The sequence below is a fragment of the Eurypyga helias genome, unplaced genomic scaffold (genome assembly GCF_000690775.1).
Source record: "Eurypyga helias isolate BGI_N326 unplaced genomic scaffold, ASM69077v1 scaffold1045, whole genome shotgun sequence".
In the NCBI taxonomy this organism is placed as follows: Eukaryota; Metazoa; Chordata; class Aves; order Eurypygiformes; family Eurypygidae; genus Eurypyga; species Eurypyga helias.
The window spans coordinates 46,668-73,959 of NW_010253166.1; the positions used below are offsets into that span (position 1 = coordinate 46,668).

General features: G+C 39.2%; 1 protein-coding gene across 1 annotated transcript in view; it reads right to left on the reverse strand.

Moving 5' to 3' along the window:
- ANKFN1 (ankyrin-repeat and fibronectin type III domain containing 1) overlaps window positions 1-27,292 on the reverse strand; it is a 141,309-nt gene that overhangs the window by 26,133 nt on the left and 87,884 nt on the right. The window contains 4 exon segments of the mRNA XM_010152557.1: window positions 10,893-11,006; window positions 12,501-12,695; window positions 17,213-17,423; window positions 24,578-24,779. Coding sequence (XP_010150859.1) covers window positions 10,893-11,006; window positions 12,501-12,695; window positions 17,213-17,423; window positions 24,578-24,779 — 722 coding nt within the window.

Here is a 27,292-nt window from a genome sequence, read left to right on the forward strand (position 1 = left end):
TGAAAACATATCAGCAGGCTACCCTGAAGCCTTGTTATTTTTGATGGAATGTCATTCTCTGACTCACGATATCTGTCTACAGAAACTCATCGCAAATTTTGGAATTTTTTGCTTACTGTTCATTTTAACAAATCTTTTCCCCCCATGATTTTACCGATTCAAATGAGAAGAGGATTACATGATGCAGTTTTAAAAAAATGCAAACTAACTTGTCATTTATCACTTATTAAGTTTATATCTCCTGTTATACATTGTCAGACTTCTGCTTCCTACCATAATGGTTGTCTAAAAATAATACACAATACTCTGCTATACTCATTCATTGGCTTTAAACCTCTAAAAGGATGTGAATACCAGTGCCCCTATTTTATAAGTGGGAAAAAGAAGGCAAGGAGAAGTAGAGCATCTTCTTCACTCGGCAGGCCCCAAAACAACAAGGGACAACCCCCTGTGACCTATATTACATTCATTAGGCCATTGTTGCTCACACTTTCTGTCCATGTAGGATATATGTAGCTCTTTCTGTTACCAATAAAAAGCTACACATCCACGGTCTTACCCTTGTGATTAACCTGAATCTAAAAATTGTGTGACTTTGTGCATGAGAAACCCATCATGAAGATTTTGGTAAATCTCTGCCTACTTTGTGAGAGAACGTGCTGGGAAAGACTGTTCTGTTATTAAACAAAAAAACATCAACTGTTTGTGTAACTCTCAAGTACTTGGGCCTTTAAGAAAGAACAAAAGCCTAGCTAACCTCAGCACTTTGAAAGTGGAGCATAAAAATGCTCAAGTATAAAAAGTTGAAGATGAAGAGGGTCTTTTATAAGATCCCAGGAACAAGAGCTGGTCTTGTAGACTGTACCAACTGTGCTGTAAAGGACCTGAAAGCTGTTGGGTGAATTAAGGATGGAGCATGTTCCAGTCCTGCTCTGAACACCCCAAAGGCCTGCTTTGTCGTGAACTCTGAATGTCTTCGCTGTTGCGGCTTTCCATCTGACACTTCACGTTATGTCAGAGCAGGGGTTTTTTGTGTGTTTAATATATTGGTGACTATGTGTTTTAATGAAGGTGCCCTGTATTCCAGAGCTAGCAAATGCACGATGTGTTGCTGTGGTCGCCAAGATAAGTAGTAATTTTTAAATAAACAGCAGTATAAACAGTTACATAAAACTCATGTAAATTGCTGGCACATAATTTTAGACTGGCTTAAGTTATGTAACCTACTTGTGGCCAAGTTTTTTTTTTTTTTAATACTCAATTCATGCACTTTAAAATAAAGGGATAAGTTTATTTTCACCTGTTTCTTTTCCACTCGCTATCTTTCTGTTACACTAAGCGTGCCTTGAACAGCTTATCAGAGAGACTGACAGAGAGACAAAGGACAAAGTGAAGGCACAAAACACCTCCAGACACTGTTGTAGCTTCATTCAGGAAAGTGCCTTCTCCTGCCTGAGTCAAGTAAATATCCCAAGCCACAGTAGAATTTGTCACTTCTCTTGGCATTTGTTCTTGCTTGCACTGAAATTACTCACTGAATTGCTGAGCAGATTAATTAGATTGAGAGACATGAGTTCTGTTGCTAAGTTGATGGGGTCTCCAGGATAGTGTACTGAGCTGGGATTCTTGGGTTTATTCTTGCATTTGCTGCTGACTTGCTGTGTGACCTTGGGCAAAGCATTGTGCCTCTGTGAATTTAACTCAGACTTAAGCAGCAAAGATTCACTCCCCTTCCTCCCTGTGTCCAGGGCCTAGGCCGAAGGACACTGATCTTAGCTTGTGTTTCCAAGGGCCTCCAAATAAATAATTGCAAGGTTCAATAGCTTCCTTTGAAATGCAAAACTGAAAGAGACCACTAACACCAGAAACCACATCATCTTTTCTGCCTGCTGATCTTTATGAAATAATTTTAATAATTTACACTCATAATGCCTTAGCAGCTTCGTCTAAGGATGTTGAATACTGCCATTCATGTGAATAAAATCGGGATGAATGTACCTCAGCAAATATTTAGAAGTACAACACAAATGAAGAGAATTGAACACTAGTGAAAAGCAGTTTGTTGGTGTAGACAGCATCCCCAGCTCGGATGGAGAACATTGTTTGCAGTACTTGGTCAGCTCCTCGTAGTTGCCTTGAACTGTTCTTTCCAGCCTGAATTAAGAAAGGAACCCAATTTTTTTGCAGATTTGGGTTCAGGTTCTGTTCGTTACTCTCTCATGTTTGGAAATCCCCCAAAGAATGATAGGAGAAAGGCAAGGGAGTACAGACAGAGACACCAGCATAGTGCTTCTATTAGGAAAAACCAAATGTTTGGCACTGAGGACTTTGTATTTGTTCCCAGGGTTTTCTTTTTTTGCCTGAAGGCTATAATCCCTCCATAAATGCACACTAGCTTGGAACATCTGGAATTGGTTGCACTCTGCTCAGTAAGAGCGTAGACAGGGACAATGTGGTACAAGCCACAGCATTTACAAAAGGGACAGGTGAACTTTTCTGTTGTTTGTTTGTTTAGGGACTCTAACTGGGATTTACTGCACTGCCTAGGGGACTTGAGCATATTACTGTGCAAACACTGAAGTTAAAACAATGTAATCATGGCCTGGGACTAGGATTTCTAGGTACTACTTAAATTAAAACCTGAGCTCCTAACTGCTCTAAATATAGTGCTCATTATTTTGGATCTTATCTATTATTTCAGTTATTTCTGTAAACTTATTCAAGGAACTTTGTACTGGGCCAGTAGAAACATCAGTAAGGCTGAAGAGGAATGAAAAAGATGCAAACAAACAGTGCTGTGCTCACATGAAGTAAATAAAGCACTGCTGTGTTTTAGTGTGAAAGAGCTAAGGGTGGGTTTAAGGGCCTCATTCCTAGATTATTCCTAGAGAGCACATCTTCGTTTGAAACTTCCATGGCTACAAAGCTTTGTAATACTTGTTTCAGAGAATTTTTAAAATAATCAAATTGCTTATTTGCAGTAAAGCTTCTTCCCAAACCGCTGTGGGCTCCTTTACCTCTTGTGCCTGCTAATACTAACTGATGATGTTAAACAAACTTGTGGCCCTGTTTCTGGGTGTTCCTTTGACCCAGGCCAACTGTACTTTATGTCTTGATGTTTATGGGAAGCATTATGACAGCAGGCTGGTGCTGAAGACACATCTTTGCTTGATCATGGTTTCACTCGTTCATCTTATAGCAAATCTACGTGATATAAATGACTTATAAGAGATTAGCTTTATTGCATTGTCAAAAAATTCTCATGTAGAGAAAATAAAAAAATTATTGACAGGTTTCTCTCAAGTATTTAATTGGCATTTTCTAAGTGCTAACAGTTCTTTAACCATTTGTAATAAGGTCAGCTATTCCAGTACAAGAAGGACTTTTTCCCTTTCCCTAGCACTGCAGCCAGGTGCAGCAGGCAAGATAAGCTTTATTTGGGGAATTTTTACTTAATTTAATTTATTGCCAATTAACACAAACTTCCAATCACTCCTTCAGAGTGAGAAGAAAGAAAACATAAACAAATATTTAAGTGAACACCTTTTCACTGCCTTTCCCAGGGTGAGCTTAAGTCAAACACCTATCCTCCCCCTTCCCTACTGTTAGCTCTCCCTGCTTCCAGCATGGGCTTACACTCAGTGACGGGGTTTGCCGTCGCATTTAGAGCTAGCTGGGCCACTTGTGACCAGCACCTGGCATCTCCTGACCTCCTCCCACTCCTGTGTCCCCTGGCTACTGAAACCTACCATATATGCCCAACACAGGACTCGGGCGTGAGCTAAGTGGGTGCTCATGTGTGAACTCATTGGGTGCTCAGACATGAGTTGATAGGGCGCTCATGTGTGAACCAGCTGAGTGTTCATTAGTAAACTAAAGGGGTGCTCATGCATGAATTGCTTGGGTGCCCATGCACAAACTGGGTGTTCATGCGTGAACTCGCTGGGGACTCATGCATGAAAACAGTAAACCCTGCAATTTATGCTCAATACATGGGGTAAGGGCTTGAAGCCGATCCAAAGGCCTGATTCCAAATTTGCATTCATTTATGACTTCTGGGGGTCAGATATAATTACTAGAACTATATCAGGTTCTGGTTCTGGTTGGAGAGCCAAAAAACTGACTATGTTTTAGAGCCTTTATGCTTGTAATGGACCAGAAAAGTCCATGATGGGCCAGAGAAGACTTCAGACAAAGCGGTGAGCAGGTAAACTTTCCACAAACCCTTGGAAGACATTTGGTGTTTAAGTCTCTGCTGGGAAATCATTCCCAAATCTTTGTGTCATGGTTTAACCCCATCTGGAAACTGAGCACCACACAGCCATTTGCTCACTCCCCTCACAGGGGGGTGGGAGAGGGAATCGGAAGAATAAAAGTGAGAAAACTTTTGGGTTGAGATAAAGACAGTTTGATACGAAAAGCAAAAGCTGCACACACAACCAAATCAAAACAAGGAATTCATTCACCACTTTCCATGGGCAGGCAGGGCTTCAGCCATCCCCAGGAAAGCAGGGCTCCATCACACATAATAGTTACTTACAAACACCGTAACTCTGAACTTTCCCCCTTACCCCTCCTTTCCCCAGCTTGTCATCATATAGTACGGAACATCCCTTTGGTCAGTTGGGGTCAGCTGTCCCGGCTGTGTCCCCTCCCAGCTCCTTGTCCGCCCGCACCCACTCACTGGTGGGGTGAGAGGCAGAAAAGACCTTGATGCTGTGTAAGCACTGCTCAGCAGTAACGAAAACATCCCTGTGTTACCAACACTGTTTTCAGCACAAATCCAGACAAGTCCCATACCAGCTACTGTGAAGAAAATTAACTCTATCCCAGTCAAAACCAGCACACTATGGATCAAAAGATCTGCTAAATCAGGAACCTCCTTCAAGACAGAAGCTGAAGGTCCTGAATTCCAGTCCTGCCACTGCCTATAAGAAATTCACCTCTTCTATGCAATACCTATGAAATAGAAGCTGTAATGGATAGCCACACGCAAATAAATTTAAGAATACTTATTAATTTTAGTCAGTCAAAGCATGTGTAAGAGGTAAAACAATGTCTTAAAATTCAGCAACATCATGCTACCATCATGTCTTTTTCTTAGACACCAAAGACAGACAAAACCAGATCCTGGGTTTTCTCATAGCCTGTCATCTTGAGCTGCTGTTCAAAATCCTTATCAAACAGAAGGCAGGAGGAAAGAATGATTGAATTGAGTAACTGGTGTCTGATCAAATACATTAGTGAAATATACCATCATTTAGTATGTGATCCATGTTCAAAGGTGGGTTTAAATACATAGCACTTAAAAAATAGAAATTCTTAAATTTTGCTTAAAGTCCTACACATAGTACAGACAATTGAGAAGAGCTAGAAATAAAGGTTTGTGTTAATGTTTGTACATTTCTGTACTTGCTAGGCATAAAAACAGAAGTCAAATTGCACAGTCCTGTTAGTTACCAAAATGTAATGTGCAGATAAAGTGCCCAGGAGACCTAATAAAATGCCATAAATGAACTACTGTAAAAAATATCAGACCACACCTATTCAGCAAAAAAATGTCTTACAAAGAAATGTATTCTCTTCCCTTTTTATGGAGTAAGAACTGGTTTGGGGGAAAAAAGAATGAGTTTCAAGATATACAAAGACACTTTGAATAAGTGAAAAGGGTTTCAACATCAACATGAATGCAGAATGCTGCTTAATTCTACTATAAAGTGGAACAAGATCAAGCAGTGACATAACACCTACTTTAGAAAGATGAACAGATATAAATATTAAAAACACCGCATTTTCATACCTAAGATTCACTTCTCCAAACATTCATTTCCATAACAAGGGTTCTTCTAGAAATCAAAGCAAGCAAGCAGGTTTGCTGTTTTCTACACTGACACTGCTATGTGGACAGTTAATTGCCACCAAAGTGGGGAAAAAAGCCAGTGATTTCATGTATATTTATATATACTTGTACTTAGGTCTTCGTGTAAGCTCTACGTATTTGACTGACCAAATCTGCCTGGAGCCAAACGCCTGTGCGATACGAGAAGGGTCACTGTGGGAAGCATGCTTGGAACAAATCCAAACTTAATCCAACATGGCAAGTCAACTATTGATAGACAACTCAAGTGCATAATCACAAAACATATGCTATATGCTGTTTGTATGTGCTCACAGAGACAAGCAGAAGCCCACGCAAAATGATAAGATTATTTGGTTGTGAAAGGATTACCCCTGAGGGTAAAATATGCGGATTTATACAAAATTTGGAGATAGTTTTTGTAAAATCTTTGAGGTTTTTCACACTGAAATTTTCAATGAGGAATTTCCACTGACACAGTGAGATGTTAACTGAGATTCTCCAACACAAATGGTTTTTTTGGGCTACAGAACACGTATCATACAGGCCCAACCTGGCAGGCTTCCTTGACCCATGATCTCAGGTGGTGACCCTTAATGAAAAGGCCATTCCATTCATCCTTTAGTTGAGACTTCCAAAGACAACCCCAACTTGCACCAGCCTCTCCTGGACAAAGGTACCTGCCTATAACCCATCCATTTCATGCAACCGTGTGATAGCAACATACTCTGGCAGGTACGTATCTAGCTGGGACTGAACCAGCGATTTGCAGGCAAGTTAAATTATTCTCATGTAAAAACATCTGAAATGAACCACAAACTGCCTTGAAGGAAGGGAGGCAGGGAGCAACTTTTAGACATAATTTAAGCAAGACATTGCTGCTTCTTTCCTGATCTAAGACGACCTGTTGTTTTTTTTTTAAGAGCTACACCGGCATAGAAAACAAAAAAATCTTCTCTCCATCCAACAGAAATCCTAGAATGCAGCTGGGCAGTGCTGACAAACATGAAATATTCTGCTAAAATAATAAGCTAAACAAAAAGGTAACAAGGGCTAAAATGACCTAGACAGGTCAGCATCACTATCTGGAAAATAACTTGGCATCCAAGTCCACAGCTACATCCCGACAGAGAGGAGATCAGCTCTGTTCACGACATCAAACATGGCACAGATTTTTTTCTCTCTTCCTCTCTCTTCAAACATAAATAGTTCCAGGCTCTTAAATAAATTAGCTTAACTTCAGTTATACTAGCTGTTTCATTTTTTCTCCAAAAGGGAATATACATTTGTTTAAAAATTGTAAATAAAATATAAACGGAGATTTTCCATTGCTTAGTGATCCTTTCCATTAGGTATTGATTGGTGCTGTGTCCATTTTCCTTCCTTATCCTATACTGGGTGATCACAGCATTATTGTGACTACTTCTGATGGGAAATGGATAAAAAAAAAATGCAGTAAGAGGTTTACCTGTACTTATTCACCATCAAAGCAAAAGAATAATCAAGGATAAATGCAAAGAAAATAAGTGCAACAAAATTACTTACCATTACTTATAATTTTGTTCTTTTAAAAATCCTGCTTTCTTCTTGTGTGTGTGTTGTGTGGAACTTGTGAACCCTAGAAAAGCTAATGAAAGAACAGTTCTTAAAAGCCCTACAAGTCCTTGCTACGTGGCTCTATGGGTATTGCTCCTACGAGTCAAGTGGGGCCTGTCTGGAGTATGTTGCTGTCAGGATTTTTTGCATCCAGACAGTTGCATTAGTGTAAGAAGTGCACCCATGCTACATTAGAAGGTCCACCTCGAAGTGTGGAAGTTATTTTGTATATTAGTGTGGAACATCTTGATTGTGTTTTCAAAGATGTAAAACTAAAGCAGGTCCTAAGTACTCCCATGATGGGATGTGAAGTTTAGCTTTAGGGCATGATTAGCCAAATGCAGGGGTTTTTCTTCTCAATATTACAGTGATGCTTCACATCCTTCCTAAAACTGGCTGGGGTGAGGTGTCTCTGGCTTTGAATCTTTCTCTAGCATGGAGCAGATTATTACTGTTATTATTGATTTATGTCATGCCTGTCTGCTTCCAGCCTCACAACACTTTACTAAGTTACAATATACATAGGAATCATTTCACGTCAGCCACCACCACGCTGTAGCCTTCTCTGGAGGGAAACTGAAGGGAGCCATTAGGATGGTGCCTGCAACATTAAACAACAATCCAGGAGAGGAAGTAAAGAATACTCTGGCTCCTTAAAGCAATGGCTCGACAGAATGCAGTCACTGAACTGCCATCCAGCTGGGACACCAAAGTCAATACCCATTCACCGTGTGTGGTTAAAATTAAATCTCTTAATGAAGTGAGATGGTTTTAGTGGTTAGAGAGTGAGTGCAAAGTATTATTCTCCTGTATTATTATTTGTAAGTTGTACAGCTAACAAGGGAAAAGATCACACACAGGAAAATAGCAGACAGCTAGATAATATTCCAAGCCCAGCTTCTAAATGACATTTGGGCAAATAAAGCTTTGGAAAGATATCTTAAAAAAAAAAAAAAAATGACAGAAAAAAGGAATTGGCAGTTTCTCAATGTTTTTGGGGAACTAAACTAAACTGATGTCTGGTTTTATCCCCTACAACACAGGTCTGGAGAAAAGAACATTATTAGCTTCTGTTAATGAGCAGATATTCCCTAAACACTGCTGCAAATGCTCCTGAATTTTAATTTGCTTAGAAAAAGAAACGGTAAAGTATTGAGGGGAAAAATACTAACAGCTTATTTTTGTCCCAGAATTAGCAAAATGCTTAGATGGTTTTCTGGATAGGAGGCTTATATATCTGACTAAAAAGATTCTCAATGTTATCAAGCTCTCCTTTCAGGGCTAGTAATTGCTAGCTGGTTCTAATCATTCTTGCAAGTGATCATTTGAAAGGTCCATTTTATGACCCCTCAAACTAGCATGAAGAATCTCACTCCATAATGTAATAAACAATTCTACCACCAGTGCTTAATTAATTCCCGAAAGTCACCAAAAGGAGCTATTAATGATCTTTCTTTTTATCTAACCATAAATATGCGAGTCTCCTGGGATAAAGGATTTACAAAGAAAATTCTGGCAAAACTAACTGTCAACTTGATAAAGCAGAAAATGATCACCAGTGAGGGTAATTTGAAATACGGCGGCAGTACTACCTAGGCTGATGAGAAAGTGAGGTCAGGTTGGATTACATTTCCCTGAATGTTGTGCTTACTGAACAGAGGGCAGAATTGGCACGGTGCAACAGAGACCCAACTCAATTGAATAAACCAGAGAAAAATACTACAACCTTTAGGAAATTATTTTAAAAAATCAATTCTATTGGGGAATCTGCTTTGCTGTGAAAATACCAACAATCACTACAATTAGAGTGTGGACAATATTTCAGGGTTGTTTAAAATACGCATATTACAAGGAGCAGGCTGATATTTTCAAGAGAACGTAAGTGTTTTAGGAGCCCAAATATTGTTTTCACAAGTAAATCAGGCAGTAGGAAGCCCTTAAATGAAATTTAGTTTCCTGGCAACCCAGCCCATTGCTGAAAATTAGATTTAGGCTTCTAAAGGGCTTTGATGTTTTTGAAAATCACACTTCCTGCAGCACTGCACAGCTGACTAGGTGTGATACAGTAATTTACCCTTCTACTGAGGCTATCAGGAATGGAACCACTCTGATGGCTTCAGTACTGTCTGGGAGGTTGGGGTGGGGTTTTATTCTTACACTGTAAAAAAAAAATTATTACTGGGCATAGCCAGTGATGACTGGAATCTCTAACCAGAAGCAGTATGGGGAAAGAAAGAGAGAATCTGCCTTTTCCAAAATAAACTCCTGCAGTCCTTCAGGTGCTTGCGCTTGATGCCAGCGGAGCCTGTGTACTGGCATGTCCCACCTTCAGAAGAGCTCCATGAGCTATTGGACCACTGAGGGATTGGAGCTTTCTGAATCTCTCCTGTTGACGCCATCCCTGTGACACCCACACATGAAAACATGGACTAGACTGCCCCAGCATACCGCCGTTATGGTTCTTCCTATGTGTGTGGAAATCCAAGGTTCAAGTACCTCTCAGATGAGTTTTTAGTTATTAATACAAAATAAAAAACACAACAGGAAACATTAAGAGAGACACAGTGGGAAATAACTAAGGGGACTTTCAGGCTCCCCACTCCTTGACTCCCCTGGGCTGGGCAAAGGCAGCCTCAGATCTCCAGAACCGTGCTTTTTAGTCTCTTGACCTGCGGAAGGACTCTGGCTCCCACTGGATTGCTGCACTTAACAATGAAGAACTTAACTGTTCCAAACATTTTAGAAAACCTGGAAGTTCCTTAACACAGGAAATTTTAAAATTTCTCATTTTTGTTCTAATTTTCAGTAAAACTTTTTTCTTTTTTTTTTAATGTTGGAATTTCCTGTGGAACAGAAATTCTGTTTTGAAACCATTTCTATTCAACAGCGCTATTCAGATGGAAGCATTTTCCTATTCATTCCACTTTGCAACTAACTGGTGCCACCCCAAATGTATTGCTCTTCCAAGAATGATGTGGCAGCCCTGGAATAGCTAATTAGTTGGGCTGTATGATGCCTCTGCCAAAAGTTTCAGCTTCCAGAGGCATTCCTTTAAGGAATAGCGGTGTGGGTTTGGCATTTATAAGGATACACATGGTTTCAGGAGCCAACAGGCACCAAAAGTTAGCTTGTGTTTTATAACTGCTCATCTCAACCCAGTCATTGAGCCCATGTCCTAACCACAGTAAGTCAAGCAAACTTCTTCAAAGCACTCATGGAGAAAGCTTTTGGTTAATTTCTTTTTCTTTTTTAATAAAAATTTTGTCTTTGGGGAATCTTTTAAGAGAATTCCACTTCTACAGCTACTAACTGGGAAAACAATTAAATTCAAACATTACTAACACTGCAAAATAATGTCTTGTAGATAAATACCTTTGTCACTTAGCCCTCAAATTTTTGTACACTGTTAAGGTAAATGAAAGATGTCTAAATCCAGTACCTTTATACTTGGTCACCACAGCTGAGTTGACACTCGGGGGTTCTTGGAAGGTGACAGTGAGTGATGTACTGCTTGTTACCATGAGACAGACATTGGTTGGCGCCTCAGGGGCTCCTGGGAGAGAAGAGAAAACATCAGCTCTTCAGCACAACAAATCCTATTCAAACAATGTTTCTGAGTCTTCAAAGAACCCACTGAAAATCACCCTGCAATTGTGAACTTTGGGTTGTAGGTGTTTGTGTTCTCTGCCTTTTGAGCATTTTAATTAGTGCCCCTGCTAACAATATCCTGCAGACACCATTTGTTTCTATCATGGTTTTTGGCTCCTTTTGGTTAAAAATATCTTCCTGCATATATGTAACCCAATAAAACAGATTCATGCTAATTATGTCAATGAAAAGCCCCTATAAATCTCTTGGGGTGGGTAGGAGGAGAGAGAAAGGACAAAACCACAAAGACCTAATTAAACCTTTATGGTTTCACTAACAAACTCAAATTTATCAAATAACAGAAAACATTTTTACATTATTGTGATTTAGAAATTGCAAATTCTACAAATTTTTCAATGTAGTGGCTCTGAAATACACTTGTCAGTTGAGGCCTAACTTTTTTTTTTTTTAAATACTAAAAAAAGCTTAATTCACAGAATATCAATTAGACTTAGTTCAGAAAACAAACACAGAATTTCTTGACTTACTGCTGGGATCGATTTAAAAAATCATTATATTAACTTACACTACTGCTGTATTTCCTGTATTTAGCATCTAATACAAGGAGCTTCTCCATCTGTCTTGAAGAAGTAATCTCAGAATACAATAAATTTAGGAAAATTATTTGTAAGTACATTTATATGAAGATGGTTGTAAAAATGTTAATGGCAATGATTGTATCTCATTGAATAGGATACAGCTAAAAGTTCTACACATGAAACAATTCAGCCCTGTTTACTCCTTCCCATGGGCCCAAATTCACATTTACTTTGGGTACAGACTCACTTGTACAACTGTTTAAAGTGGCCCAGTCTGTGACTACACTGATGAAATGTGTGTGGATGCCAAAATTAAGTTTTCACAATTTTTATATGTAAAATAAAATTGCATTGTTTGATCGAATGTTGAGAACAACTCAATTCTGTTAAAACATAATATATTTTATTTTTAAAAACTCAAATTATGACAGAAAAAAGGCCAATGTCCCCATCCATCTGCCTCCCTATTCATACATTCTTATCTAATCATCCTAATTTAAACTCTCAGCACATTAAATGAGATCCAGGAGTAAAAGTGAAGACAAATAAGCAGGACAGAATCATTAGATTCTGAACCAAGTGTTTGGAGGTCTCATCAATTTTATGCAGCCAATTCCTAAAGGAGCTATGAGCTTGTTGGTCTCAGATATTTGGCCCTCTGTTGTTCTAACATCAATTTCCTTCTCATTCTTGGGAAGGCCATTCAGTTGTGTGCCTCAGTTTTCCCACCCTAACTTTTGTCTGCTTCACGGCAGTGCTATGAGGATCGGTTAGTCAGAGCATCTTTGCTCAACAAAGGCAGAGTGTTCTCAGTTGTAGAGTTCTTGTCTTGAATTTTACAACTACTTTCTTCTACTTACTAGCATGCTCGTAGCCTGCCTTCATGCGCTTGTATAGCCTGTATCTCCATTCCCATGCTTTTAGCTGCTTCTCTTTTTCTGTGTTGTCTGTACCATGGCCTTCATTCATCACTTGTGCAGACAATTCAGTGACTCGCTGCTGTGCTTCCTGGACCAATGTACTCAGATGCACTGACCTGCTTTCCATGTTAACAACTACCAAGAGAATGGAAAAGTAAGTAATTGCTTGGCAGACTCGTGACAAAATTCTGGACTTACGCGTTCTGGTGTAACACACGCAAGGTCAAATCCTTGAACACTCTGCCTTCCAGCAGTTATCTTGTCATCAAGATAACTTGATAGACCATGCCAATTTATACCATTTAAGGATTTGGCCACTTAAATGGGATTAACAACGAGAATAAATTCAGCAAATTTGATCTTCTCATGTTTCTCATGCTTAAAAATATCTTAATTAGACTGAAGTCGCATATACATTTTAAGTTGATGGAATATTAAAACCAAACCAAAATAATAAGGCATTTGGTTTCATCCAACTCCCTATAATAAAGCTTTCATAGAAAAAAAGAAGGTTGTACTGGTTATAAACATACAATACATAAATCTCTACAAGAGAAGGGAGATCTAACTGGCAAACTTAAGAATGTCAGCTTTGTGCCTAAGGGCTGTGGCTGGTGTAGAACGGATCCCTTTCCAGGTTATCTTTGTGCACTCAGTTTGCTTAGGCAGTATCTAATTAGTGCTCTGACAGACTGGACAGACAGCGAGCAGTTGGACACACGGAGGTTTTGTTTTTCTCCAGTGCTTAGAATAATTTTAATTCGCTGTTTAGCACTTCTGATTGCCTGTGTGAACTACTGTGTGCTCCACAAATGTGAAAATGAAGATCTAATAGGCTACAAACTAAAATAGGTTTGATTTTAGCCCAAGCCCACAAGACCACTCTATACCAGCCCCATGATTACACAGTGAAATATGGTGAATCAAGCTGGATTTAAAAATGCTCTTAGACTGAAATTGTTCAAGCTATTTGCAGTTTAGTAAATAGGACTTGTAAGGGTGTTTAATCTGAAAGGAAATGCAGCCACTGATCTGATGTCCACTCTGCAGGGAATAGTGTACAACAGAAGGAATTCTGACATCACAGAAAATAACTTCTCTGGTGTCTAGTATTTTTGCAGAACTCTGAGATAGTCTTCATTTAAAAGGTCCCTATTTACTGAAAGCACCACCCTAACACCAGCAGCTACTCCTAGCAATGATGGGGAGCTGCTATGTAGGCACTGCCAGACCCTGGGTTTCCCTGGGGTTTTTAAAGGAACAGCACGAATCTTGCACAGGATGTACTGTTCATTCGCTTGTGTAAGCTAGGAGCAGTGGGCATTTCTGAAAACATCAGACTTCACCATATAGAGGACCAAGACTCTGACAGGTTTTTGACATCAAAACACCATAGGAGAGAAGATGTTTGCGCATATGAGTGTTATTCCTAAACTGGAATCATAGGATTATGGGACAAGTTGGATTGGAAAAGACCTTCTCTAGTCCAACCTTCCTGTTCAAAACAGGGTCAGCTATGAGATCAGACCAAGTTACTGAGGGCGTTACCCAGCCTGGTCTTGAAAACTTCCCAGGGACAACTCTAGGCAACCTGTTCCACTGCTGTGCTGCCCTGATGGTGAAAAAGGTGTTTGTTTTATCCAGTCTGAACCTCTCATTTTAACTTTTGCCCTCTGTCTCTCATAACAATGTCACAATCCAAGTTCAGCTGAGCCTAAGAATAACCCTACATACCAATGAGAGAAGTACCATGGGATCTTTAAAGCCACAGGAGGAGAGCAAGGAATTACTCAACACCTCTGACATCCAGAAGGTTGTTTTTGAAGCATGTTTGTCTCCAAGACTTTGCTTTCAGAAGCTGGATTGAAGCCATCTTTCCTGAAGTTAGATCATTCTTCATATGGACATCAGAGACATATGGCCAGGCTTACCAGAATCTGCCGGTATCCTCAGAACTGCCTGTTTACTGGGAGGGCAAAGGTGATAGGGTTTCCTGGATCCATGCCTACAGTAAGCATGCAACACATCTGATAGCACAACAGGACTGAGGAAGATTTTATGTGCCAGAATTTCAGGTAACAGAGAATTGGCAACGGTTAAAGTTCTCACTACGGATCAGGCTCATCTGTTGAATCAAGGTTCTGATCCACAATTGTCAGGTCTTGGAAACGTGTCCCATCAGCCACTGGAAATTTTCATCTTAATTTTATTTGGGTTCACGTGAACAAGCCAGGCCAAACCATGAGTATATTATGAATAAGAGTAACTGAAATGATCACATAGTGAACTTTGCCTCCTCCTCAGCTAAGTGTTTTAAATGCTGTACTCTCTGTTTTTGCTTACTTTGTGTTTAAGAGATGTTGGCTTTCTGTTAAGATTTATACAGTCTGAGCTCCATGTGGAATTAGAGATCATATAGTTTTACTTTCTATTGCTTTATCTGCTGTTGTTCCTGTTCCAGGCAGAAATCCAGGTGATACAGATGGAAGTTATCTGTCCTACAGATCCTCTTTTCTACATCATTAGGTCAGGGGCTGTAATGAGATTTTAGCTGGATCACTACAGCTAAGGTAGGGGAAAAGCTAGAGTTTTGTCTGTAGGAAGCTTTCTGTGTACACTTGGAATGCGTAATCCCTCTACATTGCAGTCTCAGGGATCTGTGCATCTGTCCTTTATACTTCCAATCAGATTAAGAGATGCTTGTGTCCTGTCCCAAAATCAGGGTGAGTCAGAATTTTACCTTGGAATCCCCTCCCCTCCCACTCAGCCTGGGGAAGTCTCACTCAACTGCCCACCACAGAGAACTGAAATGCTCCCGCTGGCTGCTGGATCATGTTCCCACAGCCCTGAGATCATACAGACAGAATGGATTTCATTCTAACAGGGCAGCTTAAGTACAGACAGCAAAGCAGGAAGACTGGAGAAAACAGAAAGTGACTGCTATCAGTTCCCCAAGAATGAAGCCACATACAAAGATGCTGTGAACCTTTGTTTTGAGTGCTGAAAATAACTTTTTGCATTTGCCTGTCAAGCAGCAACTGTAAACCCTTAAGGTAAAAAAAACCCAAACAATCATGTGCTTTTTATTGAGGATGTTTCATCCATTATTTCAATCAGAAAACCCAAAAATCAAGATAAGTGAAGTGGAAATTTGGTGGGTATATTTTGAAATGGAAATGAGGTGGTTATATATTCATATTCTCTGTGTTCATAGGCATGTTTGCATTAATTACAGGAAATGAATACTAATTTATGATTGCCCCTGCTCGCCATCAGACTGCATTTATTTACAGATGAGGTCAATGAAAAATTAGTTTAGTCTTTTTTACTGCTGTTTAGAACACTCAAGACTGTGTTTTCCTCTAGATTTGTCATGGTTAATGAATGTTGCTTCAGCAGTCAATCATGTACTCTAAATGCTGTCACACTTTTTTTTAAAGCCTCAGTCATGAACCATGACAGAAAAATAAACAAATAAATATAAAACTAAAAAACTCTTTTCACTGAGCAGCTACACTATGCAAAAATCTCCAGGGAAGGTTAAAGGAGGCCAGAATAAATGATAATATAAGTGCTGTGGACATAGAAAAGCAATAAAGGTGTACCAACACTGAGGGTCTGGCAAAAAAACTCAACACACACACGCACATGCACACACACTCTCCAGTGAAAAAACTGGCAATGTTAGTAGCCTCAAGGTGCAATTTCCTGGAGCACTGAGATTGACATGCCAGCACTAAATGTTGTTAATTTAACTAACTTCAAATTAATGGCAGAGTCTGCAGTGGCCGAACCCCTCAAACACAGTCTCATTATAGCCTTGCTGGGAATGTCCTAAATATAGGCATTGACAGTTTTAAACAAATTCGCATACATTGGTGTATTTTTAGACACAAGTAAGGCGTCGGAGTTTGTGTCATGGTATACGGTTGATTAATTGGGTTGGTAAGTCACCCTCCAACCCACAAATTGTGCATAAAAACGCCCATGAAGGAATACAAAGGAGTTTTATAACTACAATATGTAGTTATAAGCAATATTGGTATTCCAGTAAACTGAGAAGGTCTGTTTTGTGTTTAGATTTTCTCTGGTTCTGTAGAACTTTGAAATTCTCATTTAAGTGGGATTTTAGGCCATTTGAAGCGTAGGAGTAAGGAGTCTGTTGGTAATGGGAATGATAGATTTCAACATAACCAGTCTCCTGAAGGCAGCATAGCCAAAATCAAAAGGATAATCAAAATAAACCAAAGTCTAGACAACCCATCGATCTTCAGTTTTTGATGACCAACTCCGTATTTCAGATCATGATCTTTGAATCGCTCACTCAGTTCCTGTTTCCATAATTTTAAAATTTTTTTCTCAGTACTGATATTAACTCAGCAGCCCCAGTGTTAATCATATTAGCAGCTCAGCCTGATTCATCAGTTGGTGATCTGACAGAGAGAACAAAAAAGATCTATTGAGAAGGCATTCACCAAGCAGACACTGCTGCAAATGTTCTTCAGCACGGTGGTACTAGTGCAGGTACAATCATCTGTATCATAAAACCATTACATTTTTGTGTGTGATGCAATTAATTTCCACAAACAGTAGCAAACCTAATCTTCTACAGGCAATCATCTAAGTCAATTCCCTTTGTGTTCTTTACTTACAGTGTGGGCTTTCCTTTGCCCCGACGTGTAGAAGGGTCCTAGCAATAGGGATGTTGTTTGTCAGAATGGCAATATCCAAAGGAGTTAGTCCCTCACTGTTTGGTGTATTCAAGTCCAGTTCCTCCAGTGTGTATTGATAAAGAAGAACCTGAACAGCATCCAGATCTTGCTGTTCTACGGCCTCAAACATAGCTTCATTGCACTGGAAATTCTGTGTATCAATAAAAACAGAAATTCAGTAAAACTTTTGAAATGACAATGTTTTAAAAATAAGTTGAGGAAATCTGTGTTTTGTGAGGTTGCTATAAAATATCGATCCTCTAGCCCCAGCTTAGGTTCAGACAGAAACATGGAAGTTGTTTGCAGCAAAACTGAGCTTGGTTGGCCTCTGGACTTGTGTGCTTGAACTTGCCTCAGGTCTGTGGGAAGATTCAAGTGAGATTCAAACCCATAAGAAACAAGCCTATACTTATTTAGACTACTGTCACGTAACCAAACAGTATGAGAAATTGTATATGTTTTCAGTGTGAACCTGGATGAAAGACTGATTTTGGCAGGTTCTTGGACTACAGAATTTTTCAAACTCAAAATGTAAAGTAAAAATCTACAAACTCAGGTGATCAAAATCCAGATCAAACAAGCTATTCTGGAGAAAAGCCTTCACAGTTCCAGTGTGAGCTAGTAATAGGTACTGTTCATTCAAACACTTCAGTCATTTCTAGGTGCTCATATTTTGCATTTAACTTGTAAGTAGGAGCAGCTTTGCACTTAAATAAAGAACCAGAAATGAGACTGAAAAAACTGACTGTCCAGTGAGCATGTCCAGAAAGTGATGGTCTGAACAGCAGAGAACACGAGCAGCCAAACCCAAGAACATACATGGCACTGACTCTCAAGCAGGGAAAAACACTGAACCTTTTCCTTACCAATGTCAAGGAGATAAAAGAATGGTAAAATATAAAGAAACATGTAATTTCTTAATTGAGATGGGGAGAAGCAGGTGCAGGAGAGCAGCATGTCTTGCAGGTTTCTGTTATGAGAACATCCTTCTGGAGCCTACAGTAATGACATCTTATTTGCCAAGATTCTTTAAATTCTCTCTCCCAGTGTCCCATTGTCACAATTATCCAGTAAGTGGTTTTTTTCTCTTAAGAATGAATTCGTAGAAGCAAGAGACCCAGCTAAGTAAGAAGGGCTCAGCATGTGCTCACATAAGGGAACGGGATCTATGCAGACATGATGTGTGGCATTGGCACACCCAAGAAATGCATACATAAGAGAGCAAGCGATCCAGATAAGTGATGTAAACTAGCCCCTGTGTCCTGAAACCCACATGGAGGAGACGCAGAAAAGTCTTATATAATAATTATCATTCTGTATGATATAAAATACTAAATTGCAAGTGACTTCTGCTGTGATTGGAAAGTAACATTTCAGCCACATCAAAACTTCATTTTCATTTTTAAGTCGATGTAGTTTTATTTGGCATAGCCCTGACCGAGTTTTGCTCTCAGTGAAACAACACTTTCTGAAAGAGTATTTATTTGCTGGACCATCATTTGTCTCCTCCTAAAACGCATTGACTGATGGTTTGCAAGCAGTTCTGAAAACTGGAGTCCACAGTTACACCTTGGAATTTGAACAGTTCTACAGTTTATTTTCAGTCGTGCTTGAAGTTAAAAGTGTCTAAAGAAATTTCTAGAGAAATTTTCAGGCTTCACAGAGACCTTGTGTACTCTTTTGCTTATGAAACATTGGTACCACACTAAGAAATTGCAAAGATGATGTTATCTTAAAGTTTTAATATGGACCCCACCTATGCTGAGCATTAGGAATCCGCAGACTAAGACAACAGATGTACATAAGATGATCTTTACCCCAAATGGTCAATATAGAGAAATGAGATACTTCATGTTGGATGAGATGAACTATGCAGCAATAAAGCAAAGCTCAGAGAATAGTGCCGACCTGGCAATCTACCTTTTAGACACTTAGAAAAGACGGCTCATGCTGGAGAAATATGTTTTCTGTAGATTTCTGAGCAGAATAAAAGACACTACTTAAAAAAGTGCTTCATCAAGAAGCACTTCGTCAGACTCTTGTTTTCAGATTCTTCTCTAGATCGTAAGATTCAGATTTAATTTTGTTAGCAAATGCTTAGATCATACTTAGTGTTAACTGTAAGAGAAGAATCTCAGAAAAAGGAACAGTTGAATAGTAAGTAGAAATATTTATCATTCTTCATCCACCCCTTTGTTCAAGGCAAAAAAAATGTCTTTAAGGACACATGCTGTCACTAGAGACGGCACAACTCCAGAAAATTTTAGAAAAGAGGCCAGCACATATTTCTCTTATTATAAGGTAAAAATTTAAAATGACAGAAATTTTACTGCAATGCAGCAATATTTCTTTCCATTCCAGTAGCTTCACACATCTGCTGTCTTGCTTATATAACACCTTATCATCCTGAAATCAGAGAATTTACTCTTATTCCGGCATTTTGCCCCTATCCTGAAGAGATGGAGTGCTCAGGATAGAAATCTAAAGAATTTTAATTATTTTTAATTATAATTACAGAATATTTTAATTAATGGCATGATTCTGCTACATGCTGTACGTCATCAACTCCCACTCAATTCAGTGACACACATTTAACAGCGGTATGTCACTGTACTGTGTACTCAGCATTAATGTAACTACATCATTGATGCACCACCTAAAGAGGAAGAAAAAAAAAAAAGCTGTGCTCCTTTGCTCTTTGAAACTTCATTATTATGAATGCAGAGCTGTGAACCGATGGACTGGGGTTTTTTACAGAAATGCAAAAGATATTCACCGATTCTTCAAAAATATGTATCAACATTTTAAAAAGCATTCGTTTCATCACAGTTTACACCCACTTAATATTCTTTTTCTAGTGATTTTAGCACTTCCTCTATACTGTTATTTATGGGAATAATGGGTAATTGTGTTTCAGAAGCATCTGCATTTTGATCCAATCAGAAAACAAGCAAAATCTTATTACTTTTGTAATTGATCACAGCTAGGAAAATCGATTTATTTAACAGTAAATTCATAAAGAGCTTACTACAAAAGGAATTGGTGGAAATAAACTGAATGACTACACTAGTTTCCATTTCTTTAGTTAAGTTAATTTTAGGAAACACCGACTAACAGTCTGAGAGCAGAATAAAACAATGGTATTTCTCAATGACAGGCTTCTGGTGCTCACGCAGGACAGGAAACTTGGTATTCCTTGGTGCATATTTCCACTTCTACGGCATGGGGTGCATATACAGCTTTCTCCTTCTTTGAAATCAGAATAGTCATTCTCTTCTAACTGGCTTTATTTATGAGCATAAAAGCTAGATGAGTTAGCATTTGTAGAGTGCTACCCTAAGTGCTCAATACCATTATTTGGCTTTAATTCCAATTTTGTGAGAAACTCAATAAACATCTCAGGAGTTTCTTGCGTTATATAAAACCAAAAATTCCCTGTTACATAATAAAAAAACTTCAGTATTATGCCAAAATCAACCCAGTGACAAAAGCATTTGGCCCTTTTCAAATACATGTACACACACTTTAAGAACAGATTTTACCTCCTTGAATGATTATTGGAGTGTTATTTTAAAAACTTATTTGAATTGTTATTTTTGGATTCAGGTATCAAGATTTAGACCTGCCTAGATGCCTTTGAAAATGCATCCTTGGAGTTTTGCTTGCCAAATGAAATACCTGAAGTATTTATGAAATTTTGGCCTTAAGTAATTTGCCAAACGGAATCTAAGCACATGCTTAAGTTAATTCCTCATAAATGCTCTTGCCAGATAATCTGTTGGCAAGAATGTTTCACCAAAAAGGCAAAAATAAGAGCAAATTTCTATTTCTTCATTTCATTAGAAATCTGATTGAAAAAGCTGCACTGATTTAAACAAGAAACAGAGCATGAGTAAGCTACTTCATCCAATCCAAACAATTATCAGACCAAATTGCAAATATCGGGTTTTCCAAATGAACAATTCAGACACAAGCAATAGGCTGAAATATGTCGGCATGACTCGCAACTTCAGAGTGTAAAAACATGGGAACTGTGATATGGCCTTCCTAGGCAGGACGCATCCTCCATCCACATAACAGTATGCATCTAACCATGCTATATCAGTCAGAAAATACCCTGGTGAGGCAGCAAAATATCTACCACATTTTCAGCCATGCCAGTAGAATTTGGAAGCCTGCATGGAGCCCAGCTCTCCAAGTCCAGAAAAACATTACACACTTGATCAACTTTTCTCCAACTATTGGCTTTCAAGCAGAAAACAGAAATATATTTAAAGATGTTACAGTTTTTTGCAAAAAGCTGATCCTATTAGATGTAAAAGACTAGTATTGCACTGTTATTCAGACATCTGCAGCCCAGGGGGATGAAATTCCAACAAGGGTAAGACATAGCATCCTTACACCCAGGTGCTCAATTTTGTCACAAATACTAACAAGAGCCTTCTGATTTCTGCCTTCATTTACAGTTACTAGATAGCTTCCTTCTGCTCTGAAAAGACAAAACCATGGAATTCAAAGAGAAACTGAATCACATTTATGAGTGATCAGGTAAAGTTTAGGGCCAGTTTTCACATTGCTTTTTCCTTGACTCAGCCCTGCAGCCTCTAATCACTAGCTAGACAGCTGTGCTATGTGATTAATTTATTTAGGTGTTACTCCAATGCACAAATGTATATACTGAAAAGGACTACAGTATGGCTTTGCAGTAAGTAATAACCATGTTCCAGTAAGTGATTCAGTGCTGGAGTGTTTAGAAATGCAATCTTATGTAGCTTAATTAAAATGAAGTGCCCCTTTCAAGATATTTGCTCTAGGTTTGAGTGAAAAACTCCACTATGTGCTACTGGAGTTGGAAAAAATGTTAAAGTAGTTTCTGCAAAGACTTGTTTTGATAAACATGAGTTCAAGAATAAAGCTATTTTGGGACATTGCTATGTCTGCAGCAAGACAACAATTTACTGAATGGAAAGTGTTGCACGGCAAGAGAGAATGGAAAGAAAACTCTTCACCAGCCAAAGCTGAAAGAAAACAAACTCTAACAAATGTTGTTCACTTGTCTGGAGACATGATTTTAGTCACTGACTTCGCTCTGTAGCACTGAAACTCAATGATTAGAAAATACATCAGCTAAAAACCTGACTGGGAATATTTTCACCCCTTCACAGATTCCTTGCTGTTTATTTCTAGGAAGAACTGTGAAAACAACAGGCAGAGTGGACAGAATGGGATCTGAAGCCTTTTGAGTTCAGTGGGAGTCTATTCACTGACTGCTGTGGACACCAGCTCAGACCCCAGAGCGGTAATACCTAGAGGTACCCATGCTCACTGTGGGTCAGCAGTGGCAAAAGCTGTGTCACTCCCATGACAGCGTAGGGCATGGGGGGAAACAAAATCAGCACAAGTAAGTCTATATCCCATTAAACCACCATCCACATCACAACATAAAGTTGATTCTCCTAATTGTGATTGATGATTGAATAGGCACTCCCACCGCCTGACAGACCTGGACTGCAAAGGGAGAGATGGGAGATTGTATGTAATTAGCTCGGTGGATAGCAGAGGACTTAAGCCTCATAAGCAGTACGCTGCTTCTCAATCTTTGGGCTATGCTCATCTGCCATTCCTCTTCTGATTAGTTAAATATGACAGAAGACCCCATATTTGAAGGAATGTGTAATTTGAAGTGTGTATTTAGAAGAGCAGTGGTCAGAAGATATGTTAACAGACTGGCATTCGTTCAGTCTAGATGTCAGCCTGCCCTGGCATGGGCCCCAGCACTAGCTTATCCTCCTCACTTGCACTCGCTCAGTCACACACAAGCTTGCAATTGAAAAGAAAAAGGCAAGAACAGAGAGTGGCTAAAACACCATCTAAAAATCTTTTCCCACAGTTCATACTTAGAGGCCCAAATTCAAATGATCCCTACAAACTGAATGCATCTTGAAATCCACTGCCTCAAAAGCAAAGCTCTTGGCTACTATGCGCAGGCCGTTTGCTCTCCAGCTATCAGGCCCTGTTTGAGTTTCAGACTTCTGTAAAACAAAATCTATTGGCACTGCCAGAGCTGAGAGGAAGGAGCCACGATCCCTGCTTCCTTCAGGTCGCCGTCTTTCTTCACAGCAGAGAGACAACAGTCTCTTGACTTTTCCAATGCACTAGAGCTACGTTTCAGCTTAGCTCTTCCATGGGACATGCATGGGTGCTCTGACTTCAAGAAAGGAGTGATCCAAAGGGACAGGATAATTCTATTGATTTTAAAATTATTATAGTTCTTGTATTGATGCATAGAATTCGTCTCATGCGTAACAAAGACTTGTGGGTGTTAATGGAGTCTAGAGTGTGCTTTTTCTTCTGTAATAGTCTTATTATCTGGCCCAACCATATTCAGAGTTTAGTCCTACACGGCAGTAAGCACCTGCTTCCATGCAGCACAGTAATGGTTCCAAGAGGTGTCTCCTGGCGCGTTCACAGACACTGTCCTAAGTCACTGCTCTTCAGAAATGGAGAGGAACTAAGAGAAGTTGAATATGTGTGTTCCTTCTACTTATGGAAAAGGGGAATTTATTTTGTTTTGGCAATATCAACAGCAGATCATCTTCCTCCAACAAATATAAAAGATTTTGTTGTGAACTGAACCTACATTGTGCAATTATCTCAGGGACACAGTCCATTATTCAAGATATATGTGCTGGAAGTCGTGTAACTTCACCAGCACTGGCATAAATAGGAGCACTTGTGAGTGGCGAGTCCAGCAGGGGCTTACATTCTTTCCTGTGCTGGCACCAGAGTGCTTGGCTACGTCCTGCGACTAGAGTAGGGTACCCAGGCCACACTGCTCCAGGTGTGATCTCCTTTTGCCACGCTCTTATCTAGTGACCACCACCACAGCCTGTGAACAACCTTGCAGGTATCTGTCACAGCATATAAGATCCACTTGCTCTGTTATTTGGAAAAAACCCCAAACTTCTGTTAAATTCATCTTCAGTTTTCTTAAAATACTTTTTCTTCATTTCTTGTAAGAGAAACACTTGTGTGGATATATTTAATCCACATTTTGTCACATTAATGCCAAGACCTTACTCCTAAAATAAAACATCACCACTTCACTAAGGTAGCTTTTCTTTACCCTCCAAGAAGGTCAGAATTTATTTTGACATAGGATCTTAAGTACTAAATCTGGGAAGAACATACAGCATTGATCAGGGAACAAAGTGAGATGATGAAAATTGTACAGATTAAAAGCAAAGCAATTAAGGACATTAATAGGTCAGCAAATTCGCAATTTGATAAATATCAAGTAATTACCATTGAGGTCTTACGGAGACTGAGCCGGTCAGATTGAGCTCTGAAATATGCTTCATCAAAGGACGTATGACTCCCCTTAAGCTTCTCTGACAGGTTCCGATATAACCGCTTTGCAGCATTTGGAGACGATGGCATGCTGTTCTTTTTAGTCTGGAGGAGACTTAAGTTATGCATTTGCTGTGTCATTTTCAGCTAGTAGTTTCTAGAAGAAAAACAACAGCTGTTTAACAAGGGTTTGCTATGCTAACGTCACTGATCAAAACTGTATAACTGAAATGCACAGTGCAAGACTTCTATGGCAAAAATCACTTTCACACACAGAGTTTTTGAACACTCAGCAGCGTGTTTTGGGGCTTTTTCAATGGCAAATTGCTCTTTATGGAATTAGGCCCATGGATATCTATGGGGAGGGAGAATTAAGGATGGAAAAATAAAACAGACCACTTTAGAACTATTTGACAATTTGTACAAGGAGAAAGGGTTTAATTTAATGAGGGAAATGGCCTTTTGACAGGGTGAGTTCTGGTAATACAAGTGTCAGAATAAATGACACCCAAATGTAAATGCTACTATACAATTTGGATCACGTACATCATCTGTGTTTTGTCAGTACAACGGTTTCTTAAAACAAAACTGAAGTAGTTGAGAGAAAAAGAAAATCTGATTACAGAACACAATGCAGGACTGAATTTTTTAGCTGGCTAAGCGACTTAAGTTTGACACAAGCACAACTGTGACAAGACATGCTTTATTTCCCACATTATTTTCTGCTAGCAAATGGTGTGCTCCAAAATATGTGACGTTTTCAGTTGGGTGGGTGGATGCTCTTGCTCTGGAGACTAAAAGCAGTATTTCTCACTCAGGAAGTGTGGCTGGATTCAACATACTTCTTCATCTCTGAACCCATCACAAGCAACTACAGAAATAATGCATGAACTTACATTTAATTTGCAACACATGCTGACATGTTATCATCCAAAAGAAAGTCCATTTCTACAGAGAAAGTTTTTTTGTTAGAGCTTTGAGAAGCATTTGGCAGGAAGGGAACCTTCTCTGTGACCAAGGCATTATGTTTTAGCAAATAACAGCTGAAATTAACAAAACCTTGGGCTCTTTTGTAGGCAGAACAAGACACATGCATTTTTTGTTCAAATTACCTATGGCCAGCTAGGGTCCAGGTTATTGCAAACACAGACCTTACACTCTGTTTTACAGTTAAAATAATCTGTGATTCTAACTGCTGCTGTTTACAGTTTCACACTGCAGTTTCTTCCCTCAGTTAGTGGACAGGCACTGGTTATGTCTATATATTGTGTGACTTTATTCTGGTCTGTGTTTGCCCTGTCCAGTTAGAGTACAAAGTCTTCTAAGAGGGACTGCCTCCTCTCTCTAAGGCTGCCCAGCCTAACAGGATTTCCATATTATCTCATAATTAAACAATACTTTCTATGCTCCATGATTACAGTCATTTTTCCGTATTAGGAAAAAAATGAATTAATATTTAACTCTCTGGAAGTACTTTATGTGGGAATATTTTTGCCTTTCTGAAGGGAAACTAAGAATCAGATTTGGTCCAACTGCAAGCATAGGAATCTATCCCCAGGGATCTCTATAAGTGAAAAGGCGACGAAAATGCACAATTTCTTCACATTTCCTTTTTCCCTGCCAAGAGCATGTACACATTTATAAGACAGACTGTCTCTCTAGAAGACCTCACAGTTGTAATAGTAAATCTGGCTATCCTTTCAGACTATCTTTTCCTGGAAATAAGCTTTAGATTCTTTGTACTATGATACAAATCCTGTTACTTTCTGTTCTCCTAGTCTCAGCTTTCATCTAAGAAATCAGACTGCAGGACCAAACTCTAATAACCATTTACAACAGTTAAACACTCGCCCTGCTGTTGAGGTGGCTTGTTGGCATGCATTGGTGCCTAAGATTAAAGACACCAGCCAGGTCCCACAAGCTGTCTACATCTTCCTTTCTCATTTGTAAATTGTGGTGAAGCCGACATCCTGAGCACAAAAGTATTTGATTGTAAGTAATCTCATATATTCTCCAAGCTCATGGGATACTGAAGGGAGACCAAGTCTCTGAATGAAGAGAGAGAGAGTCAACACAATTGTCATATGTGATGAAAAGACTTTATTAAATCAGAACAACAGTGTGTGCAACCAGAAAAAGAGAATTGTGTGAGCTGCATGCCTGAAACGAATGTGCAAGTGTGGGTATGATAAGAAATAAGCTCTCTGGGACTCAGGGAGCGACATTACTACAACAGTTTTTGGATTGCTTTTCTCTGGAATGCTTCTCTATGGAAAAAAGGTAAAGTGAGGCTCACACAAGCAATTTATCCCGCCTTTTAATTATTACATGCATTTCAGCAGTGCCTACAAGGACTAACTGAAATCACTGCTTCTTCAAATGAAGCATTATATTCTCTGCCCCAAACAGCAAGCTTGCATAGACTAGATAGAAAGGCTGAGAGGAAAGCAAGGAAAATAGCAAAATGTGTGTAATCAGTCTCTGTCATGAGAAGATGCTTGTTAATGACAAGCTAGAACTAAACACGAAAATTATGATTACCAATGCCAACTCACAAATGTTCCAGACATGCCAGAATTATTTGGAACCATGTGCTGGAATCAGTGTATACTAGGCTTTACTGTATGGAACTTGATGGTAAGTGTTGAGTTCTAATATTGGACCAACGTA